The 24,670-nt window shown below is 39.1% G+C and overlaps 1 protein-coding gene and 1 long non-coding RNA gene across 3 annotated transcripts; one reads left to right on the top strand and one right to left on the bottom strand.

The window, feature by feature from the left end:
* Window positions 1-102: 102 nt before the first annotated feature.
* Window positions 103-21,107, bottom strand: mocs1 (molybdenum cofactor synthesis 1). 2 transcript variants are annotated; one of them, XM_036593479.1, is made up of 11 exons: window positions 20,823-21,094; window positions 16,860-16,992; window positions 16,110-16,277; window positions 13,650-13,814; window positions 12,517-12,578; window positions 10,670-10,781; window positions 8,165-8,277; window positions 7,608-7,718; window positions 5,528-5,648; window positions 5,069-5,116; window positions 103-3,005 (listed from the first exon to the last, which is right to left on the bottom strand). In XM_036593479.1, exons 1-11 carry the CDS (start codon window positions 20,997-20,999, stop codon window positions 1,987-1,989), a joined length of 2,229 nt encoding a protein of 742 aa, XP_036449372.1. In that variant the 5' UTR covers window positions 21,000-21,094; the 3' UTR covers window positions 103-1,986. The 2 variants fall into 2 exon arrangements, with proteins under 2 accessions (XP_036449372.1, XP_036449373.1); XM_036593480.1 differs by having other exon boundaries at window positions 2,770-3,005; window positions 5,054-5,116; window positions 20,823-21,107.
* Window positions 20,979-23,173, top strand: LOC118823722. Its single transcript, XR_005008552.1, has 3 exons — window positions 20,979-21,216; window positions 21,833-21,969; window positions 23,075-23,173. It is a non-coding gene; the product is annotated as an uncharacterized LOC118823722 (long non-coding RNA).
* The last annotated feature ends 1,497 nt before the right edge of the window (window positions 23,174-24,670 follow it).

Genomic DNA, 24,670 nt, shown 5'->3' with positions numbered 1-24,670 from the left:
CCTGAACAAAGCTCAACACTGGCCTCTGCTGTTAGAAATACACAGTTATGCATTATGATCAACACAGTCTTTAAAACTGCAAAACACCTCACAAGACAAATCTTAAGTAGGTAGCTTTTATTATTCTCGTCATGAGCTTTTAGCTAATATATACTTACTGAAAATCCTAGAAATACTTCATTCATCAATACTGATTGAAGACTTGATTCAGATAAACTAAACAATACTGATTGTTTAAACTGAGTGGTAAAAATCACCCATCAGGTCAATATCACTGGCCCTTAGTGTACAGTACTGTGCTAAAGTCAGAGACCACCATTCATTCATTTCATTTCCAGTCAAACTGCTGTTAAGTAATGCATTTTTCAGTATCAGGAACAGAGCAGACAACATTCAACAGAAAATCACACAGAAGCCTCAACGACTAATGTAGTGATTTGTCATTATTTAGTGTGTCCAGTATTTACTGTGAACCTTTAGCTTTATTACAGCTTCCATTCTTTCTCAGTTTGTGTTTTAGTGCAAATTTTCTTCCTTTTTGTCTTTTTCTTAGTAGTCTTCTTGATAGCTACACATCCTTTCAGACTCATAGCGCTGAGTCGTCTTCTCACAGTGGAAGGATGGACAGAAACACCCGTGGGTCTTTCAGATCTGAAGCAGCTTGACTTTCTCCTCTCTCTCAGGTTTTACCAGGTTTTGCATGATTGTTAGGAGTTCCTAACAACACTTGATCATGCAAGTGGCTGATCCTATATCTAATCCCCTCAGAAATATCTCCTGAAAATGTTTAACTTTTACTTAGTGGCTATTTTGACTGGACAATAAATAAAGGGCGGCCTCTGACTTTTCCACAGTACTGTAAATCACAGCTATTCAAAAGCATTAGCATGAAAGATTCAACTTAAGACCCAAACTTCTAAATAAAATGACTCAATGCAGACCTTAACTGACCTGGATAGTTAATTTTTAAATGTGTGGTACTTAATAGTATGCTTGACACATCTTTCAGAAGATCCAGGCCTTGTTGAGTAACTGGAAAAGAATCATCTACATAATTACAAAAAGACTAGTAAGTCTAGAGTGTCTTTGGCTTTACAACTAGTGTGCCTCTCCAGGGGTTAATACAGTGCAGATTCCTGGGGGGAGCATTGTCTAAATAGAACAATTAAGTTTCATAATCAATCTTAAATCCAACCCCAGATCAATACAGTCTTGTATACACAGGTATAAACACATGATGACATTACTGTGAGCCACCACACACACAGCACCTGCATCAAACAGGAGTACACATCACAATAACGTAACACTGAACATTATCAAAATAGTGTTAATGATTCTCCACAAAAGCCTGTTTTCACAGGAAATTCTCAACAAATAAAATCTCTGTGAAATCAGTCCAGTTATTCAAGGCAGTGTGTTTTTCAGGAAATCTGCTTCAAAGGCAGTAAACACAATGAAATGGTATGAATACAATGGCAAAGTTTCTAAAGGCACAATGTTGAAGTCAGTAAGAGCTTAAGGGAACATAAATCAGCTTGGCTTTATAATACTTTGAGGAAAGTTTATGTAGCTACATTTAAGGATTCATGAGAGTTCTGTACAGTCGTGAGCAAAAGTTTGAACACCCCCAGTCGAATTATGGTTTGAGGACTTTCTAAAAGAATATTAAGAAGTTAATTTTGGCAAATTTTAGTGCACAGTTTGTATTTATTTCTTGAGTTTAACATATTATAAAAAAAAAAACAGATGCATAAAATATAAAAATGTGCCATAACTTTTGGATAGACCACATTTCATGTTTTCATTTTTTTCACAAAATGTTAAATTCAGCAAATAAATAGTAATTGTGCAATAAAATGTGCCACAGCGTGCAGAGGGTGTGCATTTATTTCCACTCAGAAACATCAAACAGCAAAACATGTAATTTGACCAGAGGTGCCCAAACTTTCGCATACAACTGCCTGTGGTAGCTTAGGTTTGCTATTAGCTGGTGCGCTGAAAGTCACCTCGCTGTCCTCCCGTCTTGCTGAGTAGTTTGATGTCAGTAATAACAACGTCACGACTGACTGCCTTGCACATGTCGTAGAGCGCCAATGCTGCTACGGTCACTGCAGTCAGCGCCTCCATCTCCACCCCAGTGCGGCCTGTCGTCTGGCACGTTGCCATGACAACAGCCATATGCCCCTCTTCTTGCAACTCCACTGTGACAGAGGCATGGTCCAGGGGCAAAGGATGGCACAGAGGTATCAGAGAAGAGGTCTGCTTAGCACCCATGATGCCTGCTAGCTGTGCGACCGCTAAAGCATCACCCTTGGCTAGCTGGTTGGCACGGACCAGACCAAAAGCCTTGGGACCGAGGATGACCTGGGCACTGGCTGTTGCTGTGCGGTGAGTCACTGCTTTATCTCCAACGTTGACCATTGTGGCTTTGCCCTGTGCGTCAGTGTGGGTCAACTGGTCAGAGGTTCCATCCTGGTTTGAGAACAGGGGGTTTGAAACTGCTGTACTGAAATTTTTAGGACCGTCACTTTGACTGTGATGCTCCCTTAGGCTCTGCTGCAGTGGACGTCTCTGTATAGAGAGTGTCTGGGAGAGGCCCCTCAGTGACATCTGCCTGAGATAGCCTACAAGTCTATGTGCGTGTCTCAGCTGTGTAAACTTGTCTGTGCGTGTTTCAGAATTGGAAGCATACTGAAAATCAGAAATGGTCACTGCATTACTGCTGAATACGTCAGAGAAAGCTAAGCTCCTTCCCTGACAGGCATGGTAAACATTTACTACTGTCTCAGTTTCACAACAGACAGAGTTTGTAGAAACAGGTGCCTCGGTGGCAAAAGTGCTGTTAGTAAAATTGTTGCTAACTTGGCCACTCCAGTGTAGATAGTTGGGTCTGTGAGACTGTGGCGCTACTCGGCCTGACGGCGCCACGCAGGGAGAGGAGAGAGGAAGCTCCCTCTGCTCACCTCTTAACACAGACACAGGCTGCCGGCTGCATTCTTCATCTAAGGAACAAGAAGAAAATAAGTTCAACAATTACTCAGTGCTAATGAACAGTAAGCAAATGGATGGGCCTGGACCAAAACATGATAATTATAGAGACGATATCGATAATTACAGTAATCATTCTTTTCCCAAATATTGATAAAGGGGATTTGAGGTATTTGAATGATTTATCTTATATCAGCTGCACAGGCCTGGACTTTGAACCAACTGCTATTTTAGTACTAGTGTTGTAATAGATTGGTCAACACCATAAATTATCTACATTGCTCATCTTGTTCTCAGCATCATTTTGACTTGGTCCTGTCTCTGTCTTTTGGTGAGGTGGACTCAGAAATGGTTCTCGGGACAAGCAATGCCTCCGTCTGAAGTAACTGGAAACTAAACTTTTTTCCTATCCTTGCTGAATATCAACAAACCTTCAAACAGAAGAAAACCGTCCTTTCTGTAGATGTTTAAATAAAATCTGTTTTTTTCGGTCCATGATGGCTTAACTGGGTATTACTGTTTGTTGACATTCATTAGTTCTAAAAGTTAAACATCTCTTTAGAGCAGATTGGAATGTTGTTATGTTGTTTTCATTTAATAATAAAAATGAACGTATATTGTTCGGTTTATATTCAGTCGACTTTAGATGGTGATTCTGTTTTAGAGAAGAAGGAACAGAGAATAATCTCACCATCTACTTCAAAAAAGTTACAATGCAAAGGTGGACTAAGACTATAATGTAAAAAGGATTAATAATATTTTTAGGCTCTATATTATTTAATGTTATATTCCACAAAATATATTACAAAGTATAATCTTAATATTGTTTCATTCAATCATGTATAATTATAATTCTTGTACAATAAAATGCAAATGAATTTCATTTTTTTCTTTAGTTTCTGAAAAAAATCTGGTCTCTTTATTCACTCTGAATCGACTACTACAAAGTCACGGTGTTGACTCGGACTCAATGCGTCCAGGTCTCGGCCTTCACTCAGACTTGACTACAACACTATTCATTACGTTAGGTAGCTTTTACTTGTTATACAGGGAGTTTTCTATCATTTTACATTATGTAACATTACTAAACATCAAATTACTATCTGAAAGTTCCAGCTCTGTAGCAAATTTCCCTATAAAAGGTCTCATTTCATTTAGTGGCCTCATAAAATTAAAGCAAAGGGCAGCTGTTTTTTCTCAACATTGTGCATTAGTTCCTCCTCATGTTTGGCTAGTTTAAGCTTTAGGTGTCTGTCATACTCTGACATTTGCAGCTGTAGTAGATCCTTTTGTTGATTATAACCTTATATGTTGTTGTCACTTACATGTGCCGCCTGCCATTAAGACAAGATGTTAAGAGAATTAGCAGCTGGAGCCATTGTGTGTTGAAATTGTGAGAAAATAAGGCAAAGAGTTTGAAGAAAACAGAAAAACAGGAAACTGTACAGAATTGTTTTTCTGAAATCAGATGTAATGTAAAGCAGCACTACATGCAATACTAGATACTTGGTAATACTAGAGTACCACACATACGGTCATATGCAAAGGTTTGAAGACCCCTGGTCAAATAGCTTTGTTGATTTTCTAAGTGAAAGTGAGCTCACACATCCTCTACAGGGAACTTAAATTTGGCCTTTTTCTGCAAATTTCAATGCACAATTTCTTTATTTGCTGAGTTTAACAAACTCAAACTGTGGCAGAGCTTTTGCACAACCCACATTTTATGTTTTTTTCTTCCCCAGTATGTTAGATCCAGTAAATAAACTGTAATTGTTATAAGTAATGTGTGCAGAAGTGTGTTTTCTGAGCAGGGCATGTTAACTTATCTGCACAAAACCTCATTTGTCCAGGGGCGCCCAAATCTTTGCGTATGAATGTATATGTGTATCAATATTTATCAGCATTGAATGATACGGGACATATACAATTTTCGGCCCTAAGAAGCATAATTCATTTTAGAGCAACTTAAATAAGCACATGAAAACAGATAATGAGCAAATGGATAACACTTAGTATTCATATGCAAACACAAGTGAAAATGGGTCAGAGACTTTTTACGTACAGATGTATCACCCACCAATGAGGATCATCGGCCTGTTCTTCATCTGAGATATATTAAACATGCCTGTGAAGATAAAGACGGATAAACACAATCACGCACTTAAAGGGGAAGAGAAAAAGAGAATGGTGTACAAAAGAAATCTGTTTCCATTAGGCCCTGTGCTAAACTGTGCAGCGGAGGAGCATTAGCACTAAGGAGCATGGGGAGCATTAGCGAAATGGACTGAATCCTCCTCCATTAAGAGGAGGAGAGGAGGAGGATTACTGAGAGATGGATGACCTGTGGAGTGTGTCTAAGCTATGAGGAGAAGAGAGTGAGGCTCTTTCACTGAAGCCGCAGGGGAGGGAGATACAAATGGTAGAAAGGAAAATAACAAGAACAATGATTTGAAATCAAACAAAGACACAGAAAAGAATGGAAAGATGGAGGTGAGGAGAAGGGTTTTGTTCTGGTTGGTGAGTCCGTGTGTAATACCTGCGTGCTGCTTCTTCTTTCTCCCCACTGCAGCGCCTATAATCTGCAGCAGCTCCTCATCGGACGCTCCAGAGCGCAGACAATCTCTCAAAGACACCTCAGAGTTTCCGAACAAACACACCTGCAGCACATACACAAATACAAAGAAGGACAGGGTGAAAAAAATTAGTAGTCAAAGTTGATTATAAAAAAGGAAAAAACTGTGAAAGTGTTCGGTAGTATGATCAATATTGGTTGATCGTTTTAATGTGTGCTCGGTCTTCCATGCCAGGCATTCGTGCACTGGAAATGTTAAGGTTTATATTGAATATATGCATAATTTGCTTGTTTTACTGTGTTTGTACATACTTAATTGGTCAGTGTCAGTACAGTACTAACAAGCGACAGCCTAAATATATATATTCAAGTTATTAATGAGTTTTTTCCAATGTGTTTCACAAACTAAACTCACTCCAGTGCTGGAAACTACTTGTAATCATGCTCATCTGTCTACAATCACTGCAATAAACCCCTTTAACCAAGTCAACGTGTGACTCTGACCACAGTTATCCACACTGTACTGTCTTAATCAGCAATCTAACCGTGATGTTAACGCTCCCTCACAAATATATTACAGTTGCAGTTACAGTGCGCTAAAACTATTCAACTGTGTGATTCATGAACAGTGTTTTTTTTTTATTATTATTTATGCGTAAATGCTGAGATTTCAGTTGTAGAGCAGAGGTCTTCAAGGTTCACATGATGCATGCAGTGTTTGACATATACACTATAGGACGTTTTATGTTATACGTTTTAATATTCCCCCTTTATGCACCATTAAAGAAAAAACTGCATGTTGGACAGATGGAACTGATGGTGCTGTGACAGCGGCAAACTGCAGAAGGCATTATAATTTGATTTGTTGATTCACCAAACCATTGATAGATTAATCAATTACAAAAATAACTGATGTGTTAAAAGATGTGTGTGGTTTATAAACAGAATCCCCTCACAGACCTAAACAGAATGTATGACTGGGTTAAAGCCCACACCAGCTTAACATAGTGACCCCCATAATGTTTGGGACAAAAGCATAGTGTCTTCTGTACTCCACAGTTTTAAAATTGTATTCAAACAATTCACGTGGTTAAACTGCACCTTCTCAGATTTTATAAAGGCTATTTTTATATATTTTAGTTTTACCATGTAGAAATTACAGCATTTTTAGACAAAATACTCCCTCGTTTCAAGGCATCATAATGTTTAGGACACAGGGCTTCAAAGGGGTTTGTGATTACTCCGGTGTGTTTAATTGCTTCATTAATGCAGGCATAACAGAGCTTTCAGCATGTAGTTTTGATTTTAGGCTTCTGGTCACCTTTGGAGTCTGCCTTTGCTGTTTGTCAACTTGAGGACCAGAGTTGTGGCAATGAAAGTCAAGGAAACCATTTTAAGGCTGAGAAACAAGGATAAAACAGGAACAGCTATGAGTCAAACTTTAGGCCTTATCAAAACTGGAACATTATTGAGAAGAAAGAGAATGGGTGAGTTTATTAACCATAAAGTGACTTATAGGTCAAATAAGACCTCCACAGCTGATGACAGAAGGTCCATAATTCTAACCATAATGATCAAAAATAACCATGTGCCTGTACTACTTTTTAGCCAAAAAAACACAAAGGCCAGGATACAGTCTGCTAAAAAAGGACATAAAAGAGCCTTTAGAGTTCCGGAAAAGGTCATGTGAACAGATGAGACCTAGATTAACTTGTATCAGAGTGATGGCAAGAGCACAGTGTGGAGGAGAAAAAGGAACTGCTGAAGATCCAAACATACCACCTCATCTGTAAAACATGGTGGTGGGGGTATTATGGCCTGGGCCTGTGTGGCTGCTACAGCTATGTTATTTTATAAGTGCTGTGATTTATACATGATGAAAATGTACTAAAATCTGTGCACTTTTATCACATGAATTTTTACGTTACGAACTTAAAACTGAGTACAGAAGCAAATAAAAAAAAAGACTTTGTCCAAAACATTACGAAGGGCACTGTATATTTTGATGATCATCTCAACCACTGACTCCAACATGCAAATGTACCTTGAGGTTGCCATCAGCTGTGATGCGCAGACGGTTGCAGGAGCCACAGAAATGGTCCGACATGGAGGTGATGAAACCCAGCTGGCCCTTAAACCCTGGGACCCTGAACGCCTGGGACCACACACAGCCACACATCAATCAGAGGATCAAACCATGACTAAACTGTCTCTGCAGCCCTGCTGCACATGGAACAAACATTTACAACCAGCTTAATAACTTCAAAAAGGTAATGGAATCAATTACTGCTGCATTTCCTGCAAGAAGTGCAGCCGACAATTCTTTCAACCCAATAATAATGCACTCATGGCAATAGCCATGCTAAGGAATGCAGCACCCACAGGTAAAAAATGACCAACATTTAGCTTGTAATACAGTTATAAAGTTTCTCCCAAGAGCACAGAGAGTGCTTACAAAAGGCACAAGGCCAACACCATAAATTAGCTTGAGCACTGAGCCATGATAAATGGCATCCTTTAACTGGTTCCAGTGAGGAATCAACAGTAGGAATAATTCATGCTTGGATGAATTATTCAGCAGGAGTCTGGGGACAAGCTGACCTTGGCGGTGCCCGTCTCGTCCCCAGGAAGCGGCTCCAGATTGGGCCACTGTTGCTTAATGTGGTCCAGCATCTCTGCGTAGCTCACCATCTTCTTGAAGTTCCATTTGTTGCCTGCAGAGGGAGCAATTCAAACAGAATTAACACTGCTGCCATGTACAATGTACAATCCAGCAAACAAAACAAACTACACTTCAAAACCCTTGACACTGTGAATAACTGATTCTGGCATAGGTCATTTACAGAATTGTGTGAAAGTCAGAGACCCCCATGATTTATTTAATTTCCAGTCAAAACAGCCATTACATTTAAGTTATTCATTTTTCAGGAACTGTTTTTGAACTGTTTTTATGATTTGATAAGATGATCCACTTATATAAAGAAGAGCAAAGTCAAATAAAAATAGGTGAAACAAGTTTTAAAATTTATTAAAAGATACAAAGACAATGAGAAACAGAAATAACTATGCAGACCAATAACTTCATTCATAGTTTTTGATGGTATTTTTGGTAAAACTTGATACTGATGGGTTTTTTTTGTCTGTTCCAACTTGTCAAACCTCTGAGAAACTAAAAAGTCTAAAAATAAAAAACAGCCTTATTCACCAACTGTTTCTAAGAAGAAATTTCTTAAAACCCACTTTCATGAAAATGAATATTTAGGATTTGTTCCAGAATCTACACACACTCAAGAGCACAAAGGTGTGAACAGTTCTGCGGTTTAAAAACACGTCATGAATCTGACGTAGACTTTTTCTTAGGACCTTTCTCAAGAACACATTTAAGAAAAAAACTTAGGCAGATACTGGAGACTGAGGCCAGGTGATGCCTAATATGTACTGAGAAAACATCCTGAACAACTGTGATATTACTAGGGCTGTCAAATAATTAAAAGATTTCATCATGATTAATCACACTGTTTCATGAAGTCAATTGCCATTAAGTACATCTGCCTTACTTGCTTCACTTTGCTTCTAAAGAAAGATATTAAAAAAGCAGTATATTTTATTATAGTTATATGAGTGGACAAAAGAAGCATCATAAAATATTTATTACTTTCAATAATTCAAAAGCATTTCATCATGTGAACATAGGGGTCACATGAACTTAAACATGAGCATCATGTGATTTCCACAGGGTGACGGCAGTTTCCAATTTTAATCACTGTCAGTGGTTCAACTCTTCCGCGATTGTAGCTGCTCACTCTTGTTCATACAGCTTGTGGATTCTTGTCTCAGTGGAGCCTTTTGATGGGAACTAGAGCTTTCCACTTTGCCATTGCTTTAATTATTGATTTATCCATGGTTCTCCCACAAGCACTGTCCTGAAGGTGGTGAAGGTATTACTTTAAAAGTCACTTAAAGGCTGAATCTGAATAAGATGGCTACGATCGCAAATTCTATCAAAGCAAAAACGGGAACGTCGAACTAGGAAAATCCACTTACAGCATTCAAAAAGTAAGTGGCTTTAGTAATATATCGTATTTACACGTTATTGACAGCACTACCTACTACATTTTTGTCAAACCCCTCTTCTGTTTATCTACTACAAGGAGAAGAAGAGGCATAAAGTGTGGCCTCCGGACTAATAAACTGACCAGCGGCTGGCAGTTGGGGTAAATGAATGGATTTCTATCAAAGCAATCATATCGCTCATCATCATATTTCTGATACAGTATATTTTGATGTTGAAACACTGATATGTCTCACAGTTCTGGACTTAGTTCAGACTGAGTCACCACAGCTGTCATTTCAGTAGATGATCTAGAGAGCACAGATCCAAATGTATAAAAGAGAAAAAAATATTATTTTAGATTTACAGGTCATTTATATAACTGCAGCCTTCGACTCTCAATTTGGACTCTTGTACAGTTACAAGCTGCCTGGTGAACGTCCACAATTCATCATACAACTAATGCAGATCCCCCTCAGTGTTGCACAATAAACGTCAAAGTGAACTAAGGGCGAAATGAGTCATTATTTGCGCACTCTCTCCATCATATTCTGACAGACAGCTCCTTTGAAAAATGCCTCTAATAAGCATGTAGTTCAACACAGGTTTCTTACTGACCTTTAAAGCAAGAAAACTTCACAATGAATAATAACAATAAGGTGACAGCAGAAGAAAGAAGACATCTGTATTTTTAGACAAACAGATGAAGCGATTGTTGTAAATGTCACTTGTGCTGTCAAAGAGGTATTTGAGCTAAACTGATTAACGATCTGACACACACTTTCATTCATTTGTCAATCATGGCTCATGACTGTAAAGCAGGACATTCAGCTCAAAGGGCACTGGGGCAAAAATAACCTGCTACCAGAGGCATCTGTTATGGTCATATTTTTTTACCTACTACCGTTTTCTTTTCCAACTAAATTCAGATGTTACTACTTACAATATGCGCTAATCTGTATCACAGAAACATATAAGCAGTTATGTATGCATCAGCAATAAAAGGCCTCACTCTCAATTACAGGTGTGGGTTATACACGATTAAGAAAGCTTACCATCAAAAGGCATGTACTCTATGAAGCGCACATCCAGAGGCTTCTTCTCAGTCAGAGCCACAAAGTCCAGCAGCTCGTCTTCATTCAGACCCCTCATTACCACACAGTTCACCTGCGAGACATACCTGCACTTTACTCAACACTCATACCGCGCTGTCTGGAGCCCACACCCAAACAGCTGAAGCTTTCACACCATCGCTGTGTAATTTACTGTCACTATTGTATCAAATCTATGTTGCTCTACTTTCATTTTTCTATATAACTTCAACACAGCTAGGCCCCACTGGCGACATCCCTTCTTAATAAGAATAAAGCACAGATGCAACTGACTAAGGTGTGGAAACAGGATCCTAATGCGTGGTCATCACTTAGCAAGGTGTGGGAATGAGATAAGGTAAATTGTGATAGTCAAGTCTTGGCCATGACTTGGTAAGGCAGAGAATGACGTGATGGTTAAGTTGTAGACATGGCATAGTAAGGCATGGGAACAAGATAATTTAGATGTGGTGATTATGTAGTAAGGCATGGGAACAAGATAATTAAGATGTGGTGATGTAGTAAGATGTGGTAACAAGATAATTAAGATGTGGTGATGATGTAGTAAGACATGGGAACAAGATAATTAAGATGTGGTGATGTAGTAAGATGTGGTAACAAGATAATTAAGATGTGGTGATTATGTAGTAAGACATGGGAACAAGATAATTAAGCCGTGGCCATGCCTTGTTAAGGCATCAGAGCAGGATGATTAAGTCGTCACCACGACTTAGTATGGTGAAGGAACAAGATAATTAAGTTGTGGCCATGACTTAGTAGGGCAAGAGAACAAGATGATTAAGTTGTGCCCCCAAATTAAGTAAGGTATGGGATCGAGATAATTAAGTTGTGGCCACGATTTGGTAAGGCATGGGAATGAAATAATTACATTGTGGCCACAACTTAATAAGGCATGGGAACAAGATAATTAAGCCGTGGCCATGCCTTGTTAAGGCATCAGAGCAAGATAATTAAGTTGTCACCAGAACTTAGTATGCTGATGGAACAAGATAATTAAGTTGTGGCCAAGACTTAGTAGGGCATGAGAACAAGATGATTAAGTTGTGCCCCCGAATTAAGTAAGGTATGGGAACAATTAAGTTGTGGCCACAATTTCGTGAAGCATGGCAATTCGATACTTAAGTTATAGCCACACCTCAGGTATGAAAACAAGATAGTTAAGTCTTTTTTACACCTCACTAATTTGTGGCCACAACTTAACTATCACAAATGTCTTGTTCCCATGCCATACTAAGTTGTGATAATTAATTTTTGTCCACAACTTGTGGAAAGTGTGAGAATAAGATTATTTAGCTGTGGCCACAAGTTAGTAATGGTAAATTAAGTAAATAAAATGGTCAAAAGTCAACTGTAATAAAGTCTCACTACATTACCTTGGACAAAAAGTTACCATTTGGGAGATGTATGGTTTTGTTTTGTTAGTAAATGAAGCATTTGTGGTGACAGAAAGACATGAATAAAAAGTCCTCTCTGAAAAAGAAACTGCTTGAAGCCAACAAGCTCTGAAATTGACCCTACAGTGCTGTCAAATCCCATTGATAGAGGATGAGACTCCAGTGACTGGCAGGTTCCACTGTTTAAAAGCACTTGCTATAAATTACTCAGCTTCAGAAAACACAAAAGGAACTAATTTCCCTCAGGCAGAACCTTTACTCTGAACCTGATTCTTCCCAGCTTCATAGTCTCATTTTTTCAGAAAATATCACTGCTTAGCCCATCCATACCGTAAAACAAAATTACAGATTATGCTAATTTAAAAAAAAATACACAAAAATATAAAATGTTTTTACCTTAACTGGATTGTAACCCATTTCAACAGCCTTGTCAATCCCTTCCATCACCTTATGGAACCCTGTAGAGGAGAATGATTTAAAAATAATCAAAACCTCAAAGGTAAACCAAATGGAAAAGTCATAAGCAGAGTATGCTGTACAAGCTAATTAGGAAATGAGGTTAAATCAGGAAACCACAGAAAGTGTATAATTTGGATCAGACATCTCTTCTGCAAATATATCTACATTTCTTAGTCTGGAGAATCACAAGAGTGCTGCTGCCGTTACTCCTTGTTTCCATAAAAGCCTAAATAAGACTCTAATTAAAAGGCACTCAGTAGTCCTACTGTTTTTGAACCAAGCAGGATTTTTAAAACTGAATCCAAACCACTGCAGTAATTGGTATCAAAAAGAGTTACTGCAGCATGACTGGCTAACAAGGCTTCAAGCCATCAAACGACAAAGTAAACTAGAAATACAGTGGGGTCCAAAAGTCTGAGACCACACTGAAAATCTGGGATTTTTTCCTTTAAACCTGGAAATAAACGGAAGGTTTTCAGAATTTAAAAAATATCTAAAAAGAAAATCTAGAGCAGTAAAAAAACTGCAATACTGATAATATAATTTGTAATGAAAAACTTGGTATTCAATTAGGAAGGAATGCAAAATAGAAGCATTTTCACCAGTGGTCTCAGACTTCTGAACCACACTGTAAGTGCTACGTAAGTGATACGTTCTCTTTAATGATCTTTCCATAGTTCAAAATCAACAACCCATTAAACAATAATCTAGTGATCATGTATGTTTTAAGTGGCAGTAGCTAACTTTAGTGTACACACTCCCTCTGTGCTTTCCTGTGTACTGCTGTTACTTCTCCTGAGCCACACTCCTCCATCTGTCTCCATCACTGAGGTATCTGCCACCCGCGGCTCCAGCATTCTGTCATTTCGGTTGGCTTTCACAACAGCTCTGCTGCACCAGCAACAGGATTAACTGCTTATCAGTGTTACTAAAAGACGACACTATAGCTCTTTCTATTGATTGTGCTGGGTGTGCGTACATATCACAATTTTCCACTGGCATTCCTCTGCGCCTGGTGACTCACAAAGCACGCCATCCAGACATCTCGAGGAAAAAGACAGCTCACCCACCTTTACGTCTAACGATGAACTCAAACTTGGCCGGCACTAATGAGTCCAGACTGACGTTGAGCAGGTCCACTCCCGCCTTCTTTAGACCAGGCAACAGTCTGGCAAGATTTATGCCATTAGTAGTTATGGCAATCGTCTTCAGACCCTCCAGCTTCCGCATTTCCGCTAGAAACATCAACAGAAGAAAGAGCTCAATTCTGTACATTCCAGTTTTAAGAGGGCGATTAGAGTAGTGCTCCTAATACTTACCCATATCTCCATCTGCCATGTCTACAGCGTATAGCCAAATACTACAGACAGTAACTTAAACATTTCCCTGTACTTGTAAAATAACAGAAAACTTGTTGAAAACATACTTAAGGTTAATAGGCAGGTGCTGACCCTTATAATAGAAGTCCATGAGCAGAAGGTGCTGAAGCGTCTGCCCACTGGCTTCAGTGAAAGTGTGTTTTGAGTCAACAGGTTTTTTGTACAGTAAAGGGAAATGTCTGTCCATGGTATTCAGCTGTATGCTACATATGCAACGGATAGAAATAAGGCTGAAAAAGGCAGACGTGTCCTTCCACATTTCTCTGAATTTCTACAATAATAATTCGTTCACAAGTTTACGTCATTCTGAGTGGTTTGATGTGAAATGCTCCATTCCAGAGAAATGTAATGAGTCAGAACTGTTTACAACTTTTTTTTTTTCTTTCCATTCATGGCAGAGAGGCACGCGCTAGTTGGAGGGCAAAATAGCAACCAAGGGAAACTTTTTATTATCAACATCAAAACATTTAAAAGACACATGTAGGTACACTGGTTGTTTGTGTTGTAAATAAAATGACTATATTTGCATTGTAGACATCACCACGCCTGGTTCCTATCATCCCCACTGTAGAGACATCAGAGTCTGTATGTTTCTCTACAACGGAGCTTTCAGATCAAACCACTCTGAATTACTCTGCTGGCATCTGAACAATTGAATTATGCAAACATTTTGAAAAAAACGGGTGGAATTCCCCTTGAAAGGAATGGTTTGGTCAAAAATCCAATTTTAACAATTTTTCAATTACCCCAGATGTAGTTGATTAGTTTAGCGTTTGTTCAGCGCTGGAGCTATGAGGCTAATGTCGATAACAAACTCTAGACGTCAATTGTCGCCCCAATCTTTCTGTAAATACATCCCGAAAATGTCTCTAAACTCACTCACACTGTGACTTACTGTGAACTATAAAAATGAACAAAACTAAACCGAACTCAGTGTCTACGATGGCTGACCGCTGTGTTTTTTGTTCATTTTTATAGCACACACTTAGTCATACTGTGTCCTACACCACATCAACAAGTATGCACAAACTTAATGAAGTGGCTGCAGTTTGAATGAGTTGAGAGAAGTTTTGGGGATGTATTTACAGAAAAAAGGATTGGGTGACTATCAGCTTCTAGGGTTTGTTAGTTACATTAACCACATAGGTCCACGTTAAAATTAAAGAAGCAAAATTTGGACACCAAACAAGTCTTGGCTGATCAACTACAACTGGGGTGAATGGAAAATTGTGAATTTAGAATTTTCACCAAACCATTCTTTTAAAAAAAAGTATTCTTCATGAATTTGATTTTGGAATTTTTTTTTAGATTTCAAAACAGACACAAACGTTAAAGTCTTACAAGAATCTGATCATATGACTGCAAGATGTGTTAAGCAGTGGAACACATGATTGCTGACCTATGTTATCCAGTCTTGCCATGACATTGGCATTATGCGTGCTAAATTGGACTTCCACCATCACGTTTGGCATGGAGTTCCACTTTCCAGCTCCACCTCCTTATGTTCATCTGCCCACACCAGTACTACTAATCAGACTACCAGACTACAGAGAGTTTCTGAACAAGAAGGTTCTTGTGTCTCAGAAAGTTGCCAAACAAAAAGCTGCCAGACAAATCAAAGCCTTTATTAAATATTCATGTTAGAGTAGACTATTTTAAGACTGTCTAACACTGTCTCAAAAAAATTCAAAATTAAATCAGATGCTGAAAGAATACCTTGCAGATGCTGAAAGAATGCCTGGCATGATGAACTTTAATAATTCACTGCATTTTGGCCCAATTGATAGATCTTTCTTGTTAAAATATACATCAACTGTCAAGACGGCTTCCTAATACAATATATCCATATGCATCAGGGCATTTTGAAAATATAACATGAAGAGGTTCTCTGACTGTGAAAGAGAGACTTGAGTTTCAGCCTTCAGAGGTCTGATGTGTGTATACCCATGGCATAGCGAGGTGCACTGGCTCAGCTGGGCTGTCACAATGAATTGGCTTTTAAAGACATAATCTAAAACCATGTCTTACTGTAGCACCACCAGTACAACAATGAGGAAACTGTATTTGGTGCCACAACTTCAACAGCACTCTGAGGCAATATTCATTTATTTATAAAGATTTTCTTTACCCTTATCCATAGCTTTAGCCTACCAATAATATGCAGAACATCAGGGCGGATAAGTGGCTCTCCTCCAGTCAGGCGGATCTTCTCCACCCCCTCGCGCACAAAGAGTCGAGCCAGAGTCAGCACCTCCTCTGTGGTCAAGAGCTGGCTCCTCGGGGTCAATTTCACTCCCTCCTCTGGCATACAGTACTGACCTGAGGCAAAAAAAAACGCTGTTAAAAAGCACCAACAGGAGATACAGACAAGCAGTCTTCATTCAGTATGTATATTTATGACTAATATATTCCCTTTTTAATCTATAGGTTAAAGGGCCCACATCCTACATTTTTCTTGCATTTTATAGTCATAATTCATTTGTACATGATCATTTTCCAACCTCTCTTTATCCCTTAGAATTAGAGAGGCTGCTTTTGTTATTGCGCCTTTAGGGTTGATGTATATAAATGATCTCTGTTATGACTGGCTGTCCTATATACTGCCTCATTCAAAAACAGTCCAGGTTGAAACACTCCTTATAACCTCAGTACTGTAGACTGAATAGGCAAATATTAGTAAATACATTCGAGACACAATGGATTCACAACATGCTATTTTCATACCTTACATTCCATATATGGACTGTATGGACTGGAAAGTGAATGATACATTTTGACACTTTAACAGCATGTGCATACTACATTTTAATCTCTTATAGCAAATAAATCAGAAAAAATGGGTTTTCCAGGATATGGGCCCTTTAAATCAACTGGGAGGTGGGCAGCAAAAGAATCACTCACAGCGCAGGTTGCATTTTTCTGTAAGGGAAATTCGCAGATAACTGTGCCTTCGTCCAAAAGTGTCCGTGAGGAATTCTGAGAAAGGCAAGATATCCTTCAAAACTCGCCTGTGACTACGTGCAACAACTACTTCCTGAATGTGGAGGGAAAAGAGAGACACAGAAAAAAAATGTTAGAGCATTAAAGTGTTTCAATGTGTAAAGGAACCTTATGAAACTAAAGCTCTTGATCTTGACCTTAATGCGGCCAACATCAGTTTTTAATGATGTAAATAATGTAACTGCATCACTAAATTACACTGAAAAGTAAAGATTCTGTGCCTATTTTCTATAATGATGTTTCAATAGAATTTAAATTGGTACTAAAAGCTGCTCTTTTAATTTCTGGAAAGTATTTAAACTGCCTAAGCAAGTTTGTCTCAGTCTCAAGCAAATCCCACTAAACAAAGATTCAATTAGTGAAGAGAAGAAATATGATAGCATTGATCATTATTTGATTTAATCCAGCCATCGCAAATGATTGCATAAGCTGAACAAATGGAAAGTACTCTTTTATGCACGGCCTGAAAGCTAATGGAGATTCATATTACAGGTTTACAGCAAGGGACACGACGTATGGCATTAATTCACTGTCTCTGACCTCAATATAAGCTTTAATGCATGCTCTGTACTGCTGTCACCTGTTATACAGCATCTACACACCGGATGGAAAACTCATAATATGATGACCTAATTGTCAGGTAAGCAAACATTGCACAGCAATTCATAACTGAAAACTTCTCAGAATACAAGAAAAAAAAGACAAAAATGTTGATATACAAATTTTCATTCTTTGGCAGTGTTTTGGTAATAAATAATAATAAAATATTAGACATTTCTGAAAATAATCCAAAGGTTTTCATTGTACCCTTAATAAATCTGTATATTTCTTTAATAATCTAATAGGTTAAGGGCTTCAAGGAAAAGTCTACAGATTTCCCAACATAAAATAAAACCATTTCTGTAGAACAGCCTATATAGCACTATACACTCACTGATGTCCACATTACATGGTTCAACAAGAAAAGCCGGACCTACCCTTGACAAGGTGGCAGAGCTTCAGGGTTGGGCAGCCTAGGCTTAAATAATGCCATTTCTCAAATTAATCCATTACGTTATTAATCATACATGCTCTATAAATATTTACCACCTGTCCATAGATTAGTTTAGTTCTTCTACCCAGGTCCAGAGCTGTACAACAGGAACCGTTTCATTGTTTTTACAACACTGCATGTAAGTACAGAGACTCTAACCAATGTTACAGGCCGTCCCCTGCACACCCTTGTATGGCGGCCAGTTCTAATGAAAACACAGGGGTCTCTCTTTCCTTGTCAAATGCAAGAACAGATGGAACATAAAACCTTAAAAGCAAGCAGCAAAAAACTAGCCTGTTTCAGGGCTTCTTGTTTGACCCTTAGCTGACATGCTTTGCTTTGTATAATCAGTTACAGAACAACTGATAGTTACGTATCCATGATCCAAGGTTTGACAGCAAAAGATGATCTGATATCCAACAAAATTTTCTTACTTGTAATCAATTTAAACATGACGCCTTGGCGCTGGCAATCTTCAGAGCAACTGGTTTGTGGTTTTGGAGTGCCACATGATAAGTGTGCCCCAGCGGTGAGAGACTCAAGATTATGGTCAGGATATAATACATATTAATGGTGGGAATCTCTAGGCACCTCAAGATTCGATTCGATTATAAAATGATTATCGATGCATCTTTTTTTCTATATAGCATTTATATTTTCTCACTGGGTGAGCTCAAGTTTCAAGTTTATTTGTCATTTGCACAGCATGTCAGGACATTTATGCATTGAAATACTTGTGGTGAGGCTCAGCTAATCGCTTTACAGAAAGTAAATAAGTAAAAATAAAAATACAGGAAAAACCAACTGAAATATATTAAATATACACAAAATATACACAGAATATAGAGACAATATTTTAAAGTGACTAAGTAACTCAGAGTTATTGTTATTTAAAGGAACTTGGTACTTTTAAAGCAAAGTATTTGTAATGATCCATAATGAATTTACTTCCAATATCTTTTTTAATAAATCAAATGGAAGTGATGTGGCAGGTGAACTAGAAGGCTCTCATTCAGTGCTCTTGTTTGGAGCACGAGAAGCTGCTGCGACTCATCTGCGATAAAATGCGCAGTTACGGTGAAATAAGATCCAGTGGTGATGGATGACCACGCAGCACACGTTACAGCTATTCTACCCGTTTCTTTAGTGATTTTATAACTTCGGTTTTGGTCTTGTTGTAGAGACGGGGGGGGTCGCTGTGTCAGTAAAGTATCTTCGAGACGGGTCGTGTGCAGCATAGCGCGAAAGCCCTGTTTCGCAACGACTGAGACCCGCCGTGCGGACTGCAGGTCACATAGCAGCGATGCATTATTCGCATTTATAAGCAGCGCAGTTTGGTTTCCGTTAAATCTGCAACGAGAGACTGTCAAACACTAAAAAGTGGCGAAGCTGAAGTCGCTTCTCTTTCGAATTCTCCCGTTCCACCTTAAACGGTGCCGCATTTACATTCGGCGCCTCAGTTAAAATTTAAGGTGGAACGGGTAAATTCGAACAAGAAGCTGGAGAATAAGAAGCGACTTCAGCCTCGTAAAACAGTCGAACATTTTACAAGAAACTGATCAACTTCTGAGGAAGGGTTTTCTGGCGGAGATGGGAGGAAAAGGTGCTGTAGGCGAAGCTCAAAGCACAGCGAAGTAAATCAGCGCTCTCGTTTATATTGTTTAGTCTATACTAGGACATTATCACACACTGAGACATACTGGACATTAAATGTTGCGGCTCCCAAGGTGGTTTCATTTTTGTTGAAAGGTCAAAATGGCTCTTCTTATCATTTGTGTTGTGACTCCTGACCTAACCTGGCTTTAGTGCAGAGGGAGCCGGTCGGATTTCTCACTCATCCAGTAGTGTTTTTGTTATGTGCCGCCACAGACTGTCCGGGCGCTGCACTTCCGCACTTCCAAGTTCCGCCTTTTGCGTTCCGTCAACATTACGTTATAAATTAAATATTTAGAAAATCGATTTTTGACATTTATGAATCGATTATGAATCGTTCACGTCCGCATCGCGATGCACCTAAGAATCGATTTTTTCCCGCACCCCTAATACGTATGGTATATTTTGAAACATTAACACTCTGTCACTAAGTTAAGCACAGCTCCTGCACAGACTTCATCAAGGCAGTCCAAACTGTCTTGGTTGTCCCTATTATGTAAAGGCCTGGAGTAGAAGTGCTGCTCATGTCCCAGTGGGAACCCACCGCTGCCGGAATTACCTAAGCCATGAGGCGGGGAGTAACTAGTTTCCTCTACTTCAGTAAACATTTTAAAGATTTGTGCTTTTCTTGTGTTTTCAAATGATAATACTTTTACTTATACATCTACTTTTCCCCATATTTAGGTCCTGGTACATTTAGAGGGTTTAAATTCATTCTAATCTGTTGGATCAGAGTCTCGCATTTTCCCAAAAGGATCCCTAAAAAGGGAAGAACAATGCCTAAGAAGCTAGGTGCAGGTGCACTGGTGGTTTGGTAGTAAATAATATGGCTATGCATGGTTCACCACCACTGTAAAGAAATCTGAGTAATTTTCTCTTTGCATACCTTTAAAAGAAAATCAGTGGAATTCTCCTTATTAACTACGTTAACGAAGCTCTAATTAAATGACTGCGTCATTGTCCTGTAATGTTATAATAAATGCATATAACTAACAGGCGTAGAAGAGCTAGAAGAGCCTTAACGGTTGAGTTGAGAATGATTAGGCCAGTCAGGTCAGGATTAACACCAGGGCACAGCATGCCAAGTTTCCCAAGAAGTGCAACCGACCAAATGTGCTGACGCTCCTCACGCAGCTGAAACAGAGAACAGGCTGAACTCAACCTCTGTGGCTTTTTACCTTCACAGGCTGGACTTTAGCCTCTGTCACCTCACTGTAAGGCTGGTTTTCCTCTTTAGTCACAGAATAGCGGCGCTGCAGTAGTTTGTCTCCAGCTGGCACTCTCACTGTCCGCAGGGCCTTGGCGGCGTGCGTCCTTAAGATAAGCCGACAGCACTGGCTGCTGTGAAAGGCCATTTCAGACGAGGACTTTCCAGCTCAGCAATAACAGGGACGTTATCGCTACTTTCTCCATCTGAGGCTCCCCTGAATCTGAAGTTCAGAGCCAAAACGTTTTGACTTCCCTTTCACTCCTGCGACATGACAGGAGGAGTATCGCTCTTCAGCCAATCAGCTGCGTGACGCTGTGTATTATGGGAAATGTAGTTCACCGTGGTTCTGGCTTTTTAAAAGGGTACGTAGGCATTTCTCAAAGCACATTATTTTAACATGCTCTAAAGAAATTCAAGCACACCAATAAACATTAATAATAAATTGAATTCAGGGTTTTACAGTGTTTAAAGTGATATTGCACTGTCAAGCACTCTTGCGCCAGGTGTGTTAATGATTCCCCACAGCTTTCAAACATGAGGTACATTTGGAGTTTGAACTTACATGATGCGGTCAAGACTGCGGAAGCCGCTTTCAAAATAATCCAGCAGCCCACGTGTTTTTCCAAAGCTGTGAAATTTAGTAAATCTGGAATAAGTTTGGGTTTCAACATAAATGGCTCCTGAAAGCTATTGAAGCCTTCTTCTAGGACAGCGGTGCCCAGCTCCTTTCCTGGAGGGCTGGTGTCCAACACAGTTGGGTTCTATTGGGATTTACCTGCTAAAATACACCTGATTATGCTCATTTTGCCAGGTTTAGTGGGTGTGTTTGAGTAGGAAAACTACCAAACTGTGCTGGACACAGGCCCTCTAAGCCCAAAGTCATGCACCCCTGATTTAGGACAGTCTTATTTAACATAGAACAAATATTCACACTGCTACATCTTTACTGAATCGAAGATTTAAACCAACTGTGTTCAGTTTTATCTGCACAGAGCCGTGTGGTTGCAGATTTTCATTCCAACCAAGCAGGAGCACACCTGATCAATTGTTCGAAGACTGAGAACAACTGATAGATATGTTGAAAGAGAAGATTTGCAGCCATCAGCCCTTCACAGGTAAGATAAGACATCCTGGTTAAACCCCTTAAAATCCCAGGCTATTTACATACTAAGGCCTATTATTCAGTATCTACAGGGACTGCAGTGCAAACTGAGCTATTTTTAAGTTATAGAAGAGTGTAATAAAACTTTGGTCTGCCAGCGGGCCCTGGCCTTTTAAGGGGTTGAACAATGAAGCTGAATTTATTGCCATTGTCATTTATGGACAATGTAATTACAGTAACCTCCTACAAACAGTTGCTGTATCTGAGTCCTACACAATAGTCAGGAGGTATTTTTACCCTTTCTTCTATGCAAAACTGTTTCAGTTCTTGTCCATTTTTTGGCATGTCTTACTTGATCAGCCTGATTCTGCCGCAGCATTTCAGTGGGATTGAGGTCAGGAATCCGAGTTGGATATTATAAAGTACAGAATGTATTCTGTTTCAGCCACTCTGTTGTTGGTTTACTCATGTGATTTGGACATTGTTCTACTGCATGACCTTATTTTTTGCTTATGTTGCATATGCAATATTGCGTGCATCTCTTTTGAGTTTTAGATCGCCGGACAAACACCCTGACATCGTGCTGTAGAATTTCCTAAAACAAATGTAAATTGCATCCCGTAATAACTGGAAGCTGTTGTTCTCCCTCCATTATGAATAGTTTGGATGAGATTTTGGAGTTTTGTGTATTGAGGGGTGATGCCAATTTCCAGTATTTTTCATGTACATATCCGTCCATGCTGATACAGAAACTTTATAAAATGTAGAAACTGGGACTGGATCCTCCTGGATTAGCATTATAGAGAATAGAACCCTTATTTATAGAGGGTTACAAATGCATAAAAAGGGACAGTAACCTAACATCATCTAAATGTTCTGCTCTTCCAGAATACAATAAATGTGTCATCAAATATCGGTTTGAAATATTAGCCAAATCTCAAACACCTGTCCAGTGCTGATATTGTTTTTTTTTAAATGTATGGAAAGATCTCCCAACAAGATGGATCACTTGGATTTGTAAATTCAACTGTAAAAAGAAAAGTTAATGTTTTAGAAAATGTTTTGTTAACTGATTAACTGTCAACACCAAGTCTCATCAAAGTTTTTCTTCTTTTCAGGTTACACAGAGAAAGTGGGTTAAAGCTGCTGCCCTCTAGTGTACAAATAAAAAATGGCCTTGCACTGAAAAGAAAATAAAAAACTTCCATGTGCATGTTCATGAGTTGGGCTGCCATGGTGATTTGCCATAAAATTGCTTTGATTAGTGATGGCTGGCCTTGTGACTAACATAGCTGAACTTGTGACTTCCAAAATCACTTGGAAGATTCTCGAGCCCTTGTGTCATTGATTCATGTAAAGTCCTCCTTCTGAGGCACTGAAAAAAACTGAAAAAGTACAACTGTTACTGTGTCACACTGGCAGTGTTGGGACAGTACAGCTCAATAGTCAGGTGTGGGTTTAGGTGCACTTGCTGGAAACAAGGGTTTTTCACAATTGTTGTTTCTAAAACAGCTTAATAATCGAAAACTGTCTCTAAATAGCAAATATAGATATATCTGACATGAAATCTTAAAAAATAACCCCAGCACATAAATTATTATGTAATTTGACCTCATTCAACAGCCTCCAACTGAAAATACATATTTCCTGAGCTCAGAGATCAATGAGAGATTCCCAGTGTTTGTATGATAGTAAACTTGAGTGTTATATTAAACATCCAGCAAAGCTTGAATGAAAAATATAGGATATAAAATGAAAACACAGCTTAAAAAACGCTGAACAGACCTATCTGTGTGGGCATGGCTAATGTCAATCGGCTTCACTGACAGCTCTCTCCCTCCTAGCCTGTTTTGCCACTCAGAACTGAACTGAAATCATTATCCAGCTTTTATGTGATGGTAACTAGATGAAAACAGTCACAGACAAACAGACATGCAGGATGGACAGACGAATAAACCGACAGACAAAGCAATGCTGGGCTAGCTTTAGCTCGCTAAGTGTCTCGGACTCTTAAACTGTGTGGTTGGGGCAAGAGACGTCAGCCTTGTGTTTGGTAGGGGGAATGCTTACGGAAGCATTACCCAAGATTAGCACCACCCAGTTTACATCTGGGGGAGAGGAGAGAGATATGGAGCGCATTCAATCTCAAAACGTTGCGCAACATTTTGCTACTGTCTCTGTGTTGAACAACTTTTTGTTGAAACTGACTTTGAGGTAGGTCTTTTGTTCGATGGGTGTGTCAGAGGTGTTACCCAATCAGCAGTGACGTGTCTATAAACCCTGCTGTTTTAATGAGCAGCGCATACCATGGATTCTGATAAGTCGTCTACAAATGCGGCCGCTGCAGCTTGGTGTACTCAGCTATTGAGGACATTAGAAGACATATGGTGAAGTATTAAACCCATTTCATGAGGCTCTGAAAATTCTTCAATAAAAGAACACCAAGAATGGCCTTCTCAGCTGCCATAGTTGCAACACTTGCGTAACACAACGTTCAACACAACATCGTTTCAATTTAATAGACGTTTTGCTGTGTTCTGTCTGAGCTGAACACAGCCATGATGAACTATAACGGTCATTTATTGGTCATTGGAACATTATTCAAAGGGTATACTTAGTACATGTTTAGTGTTTGCCTGCAAGAACAAGCTAATTAGAACAAAAGTACAGGTTTAGGTTCCTTTGGTCTTTAAAATTCAACAGCAGATGAAACC

This window comes from Colossoma macropomum, unplaced genomic scaffold, assembly GCF_904425465.1.
Source record: "Colossoma macropomum unplaced genomic scaffold, Colossoma_macropomum, whole genome shotgun sequence".
NCBI lineage: Eukaryota > Metazoa > Chordata > Actinopteri > Characiformes > Serrasalmidae > Colossoma > Colossoma macropomum.
The sequence above is the reverse complement of the archived record's forward strand: the minus strand, read 5'-3'. Positions and strand labels throughout refer to the sequence as shown.

Bases quoted from the DNA above. Each gene is read 5' to 3' on its own strand.
- mocs1 (XM_036593479.1), bottom strand. From the start codon at position 20,999: ATGGCCTTTCACAGCAGCCAGTGCTGTCGGCTTATCTTAAGGACGCAC. The intron at 13,815-16,109 runs GTAGGCTAAAGC...TGATGTTTCTAG, and splicing joins TGATGTTCTGCATATTATTG to CGGAAATGCGGAAGCTGGAG. The intron at 5,117-5,527 runs GTATTACACACG...TTATCTTCACAG, and splicing joins AAAGAAGAAGCAGCACGCAG to GCATGTTTAATATATCTCAG.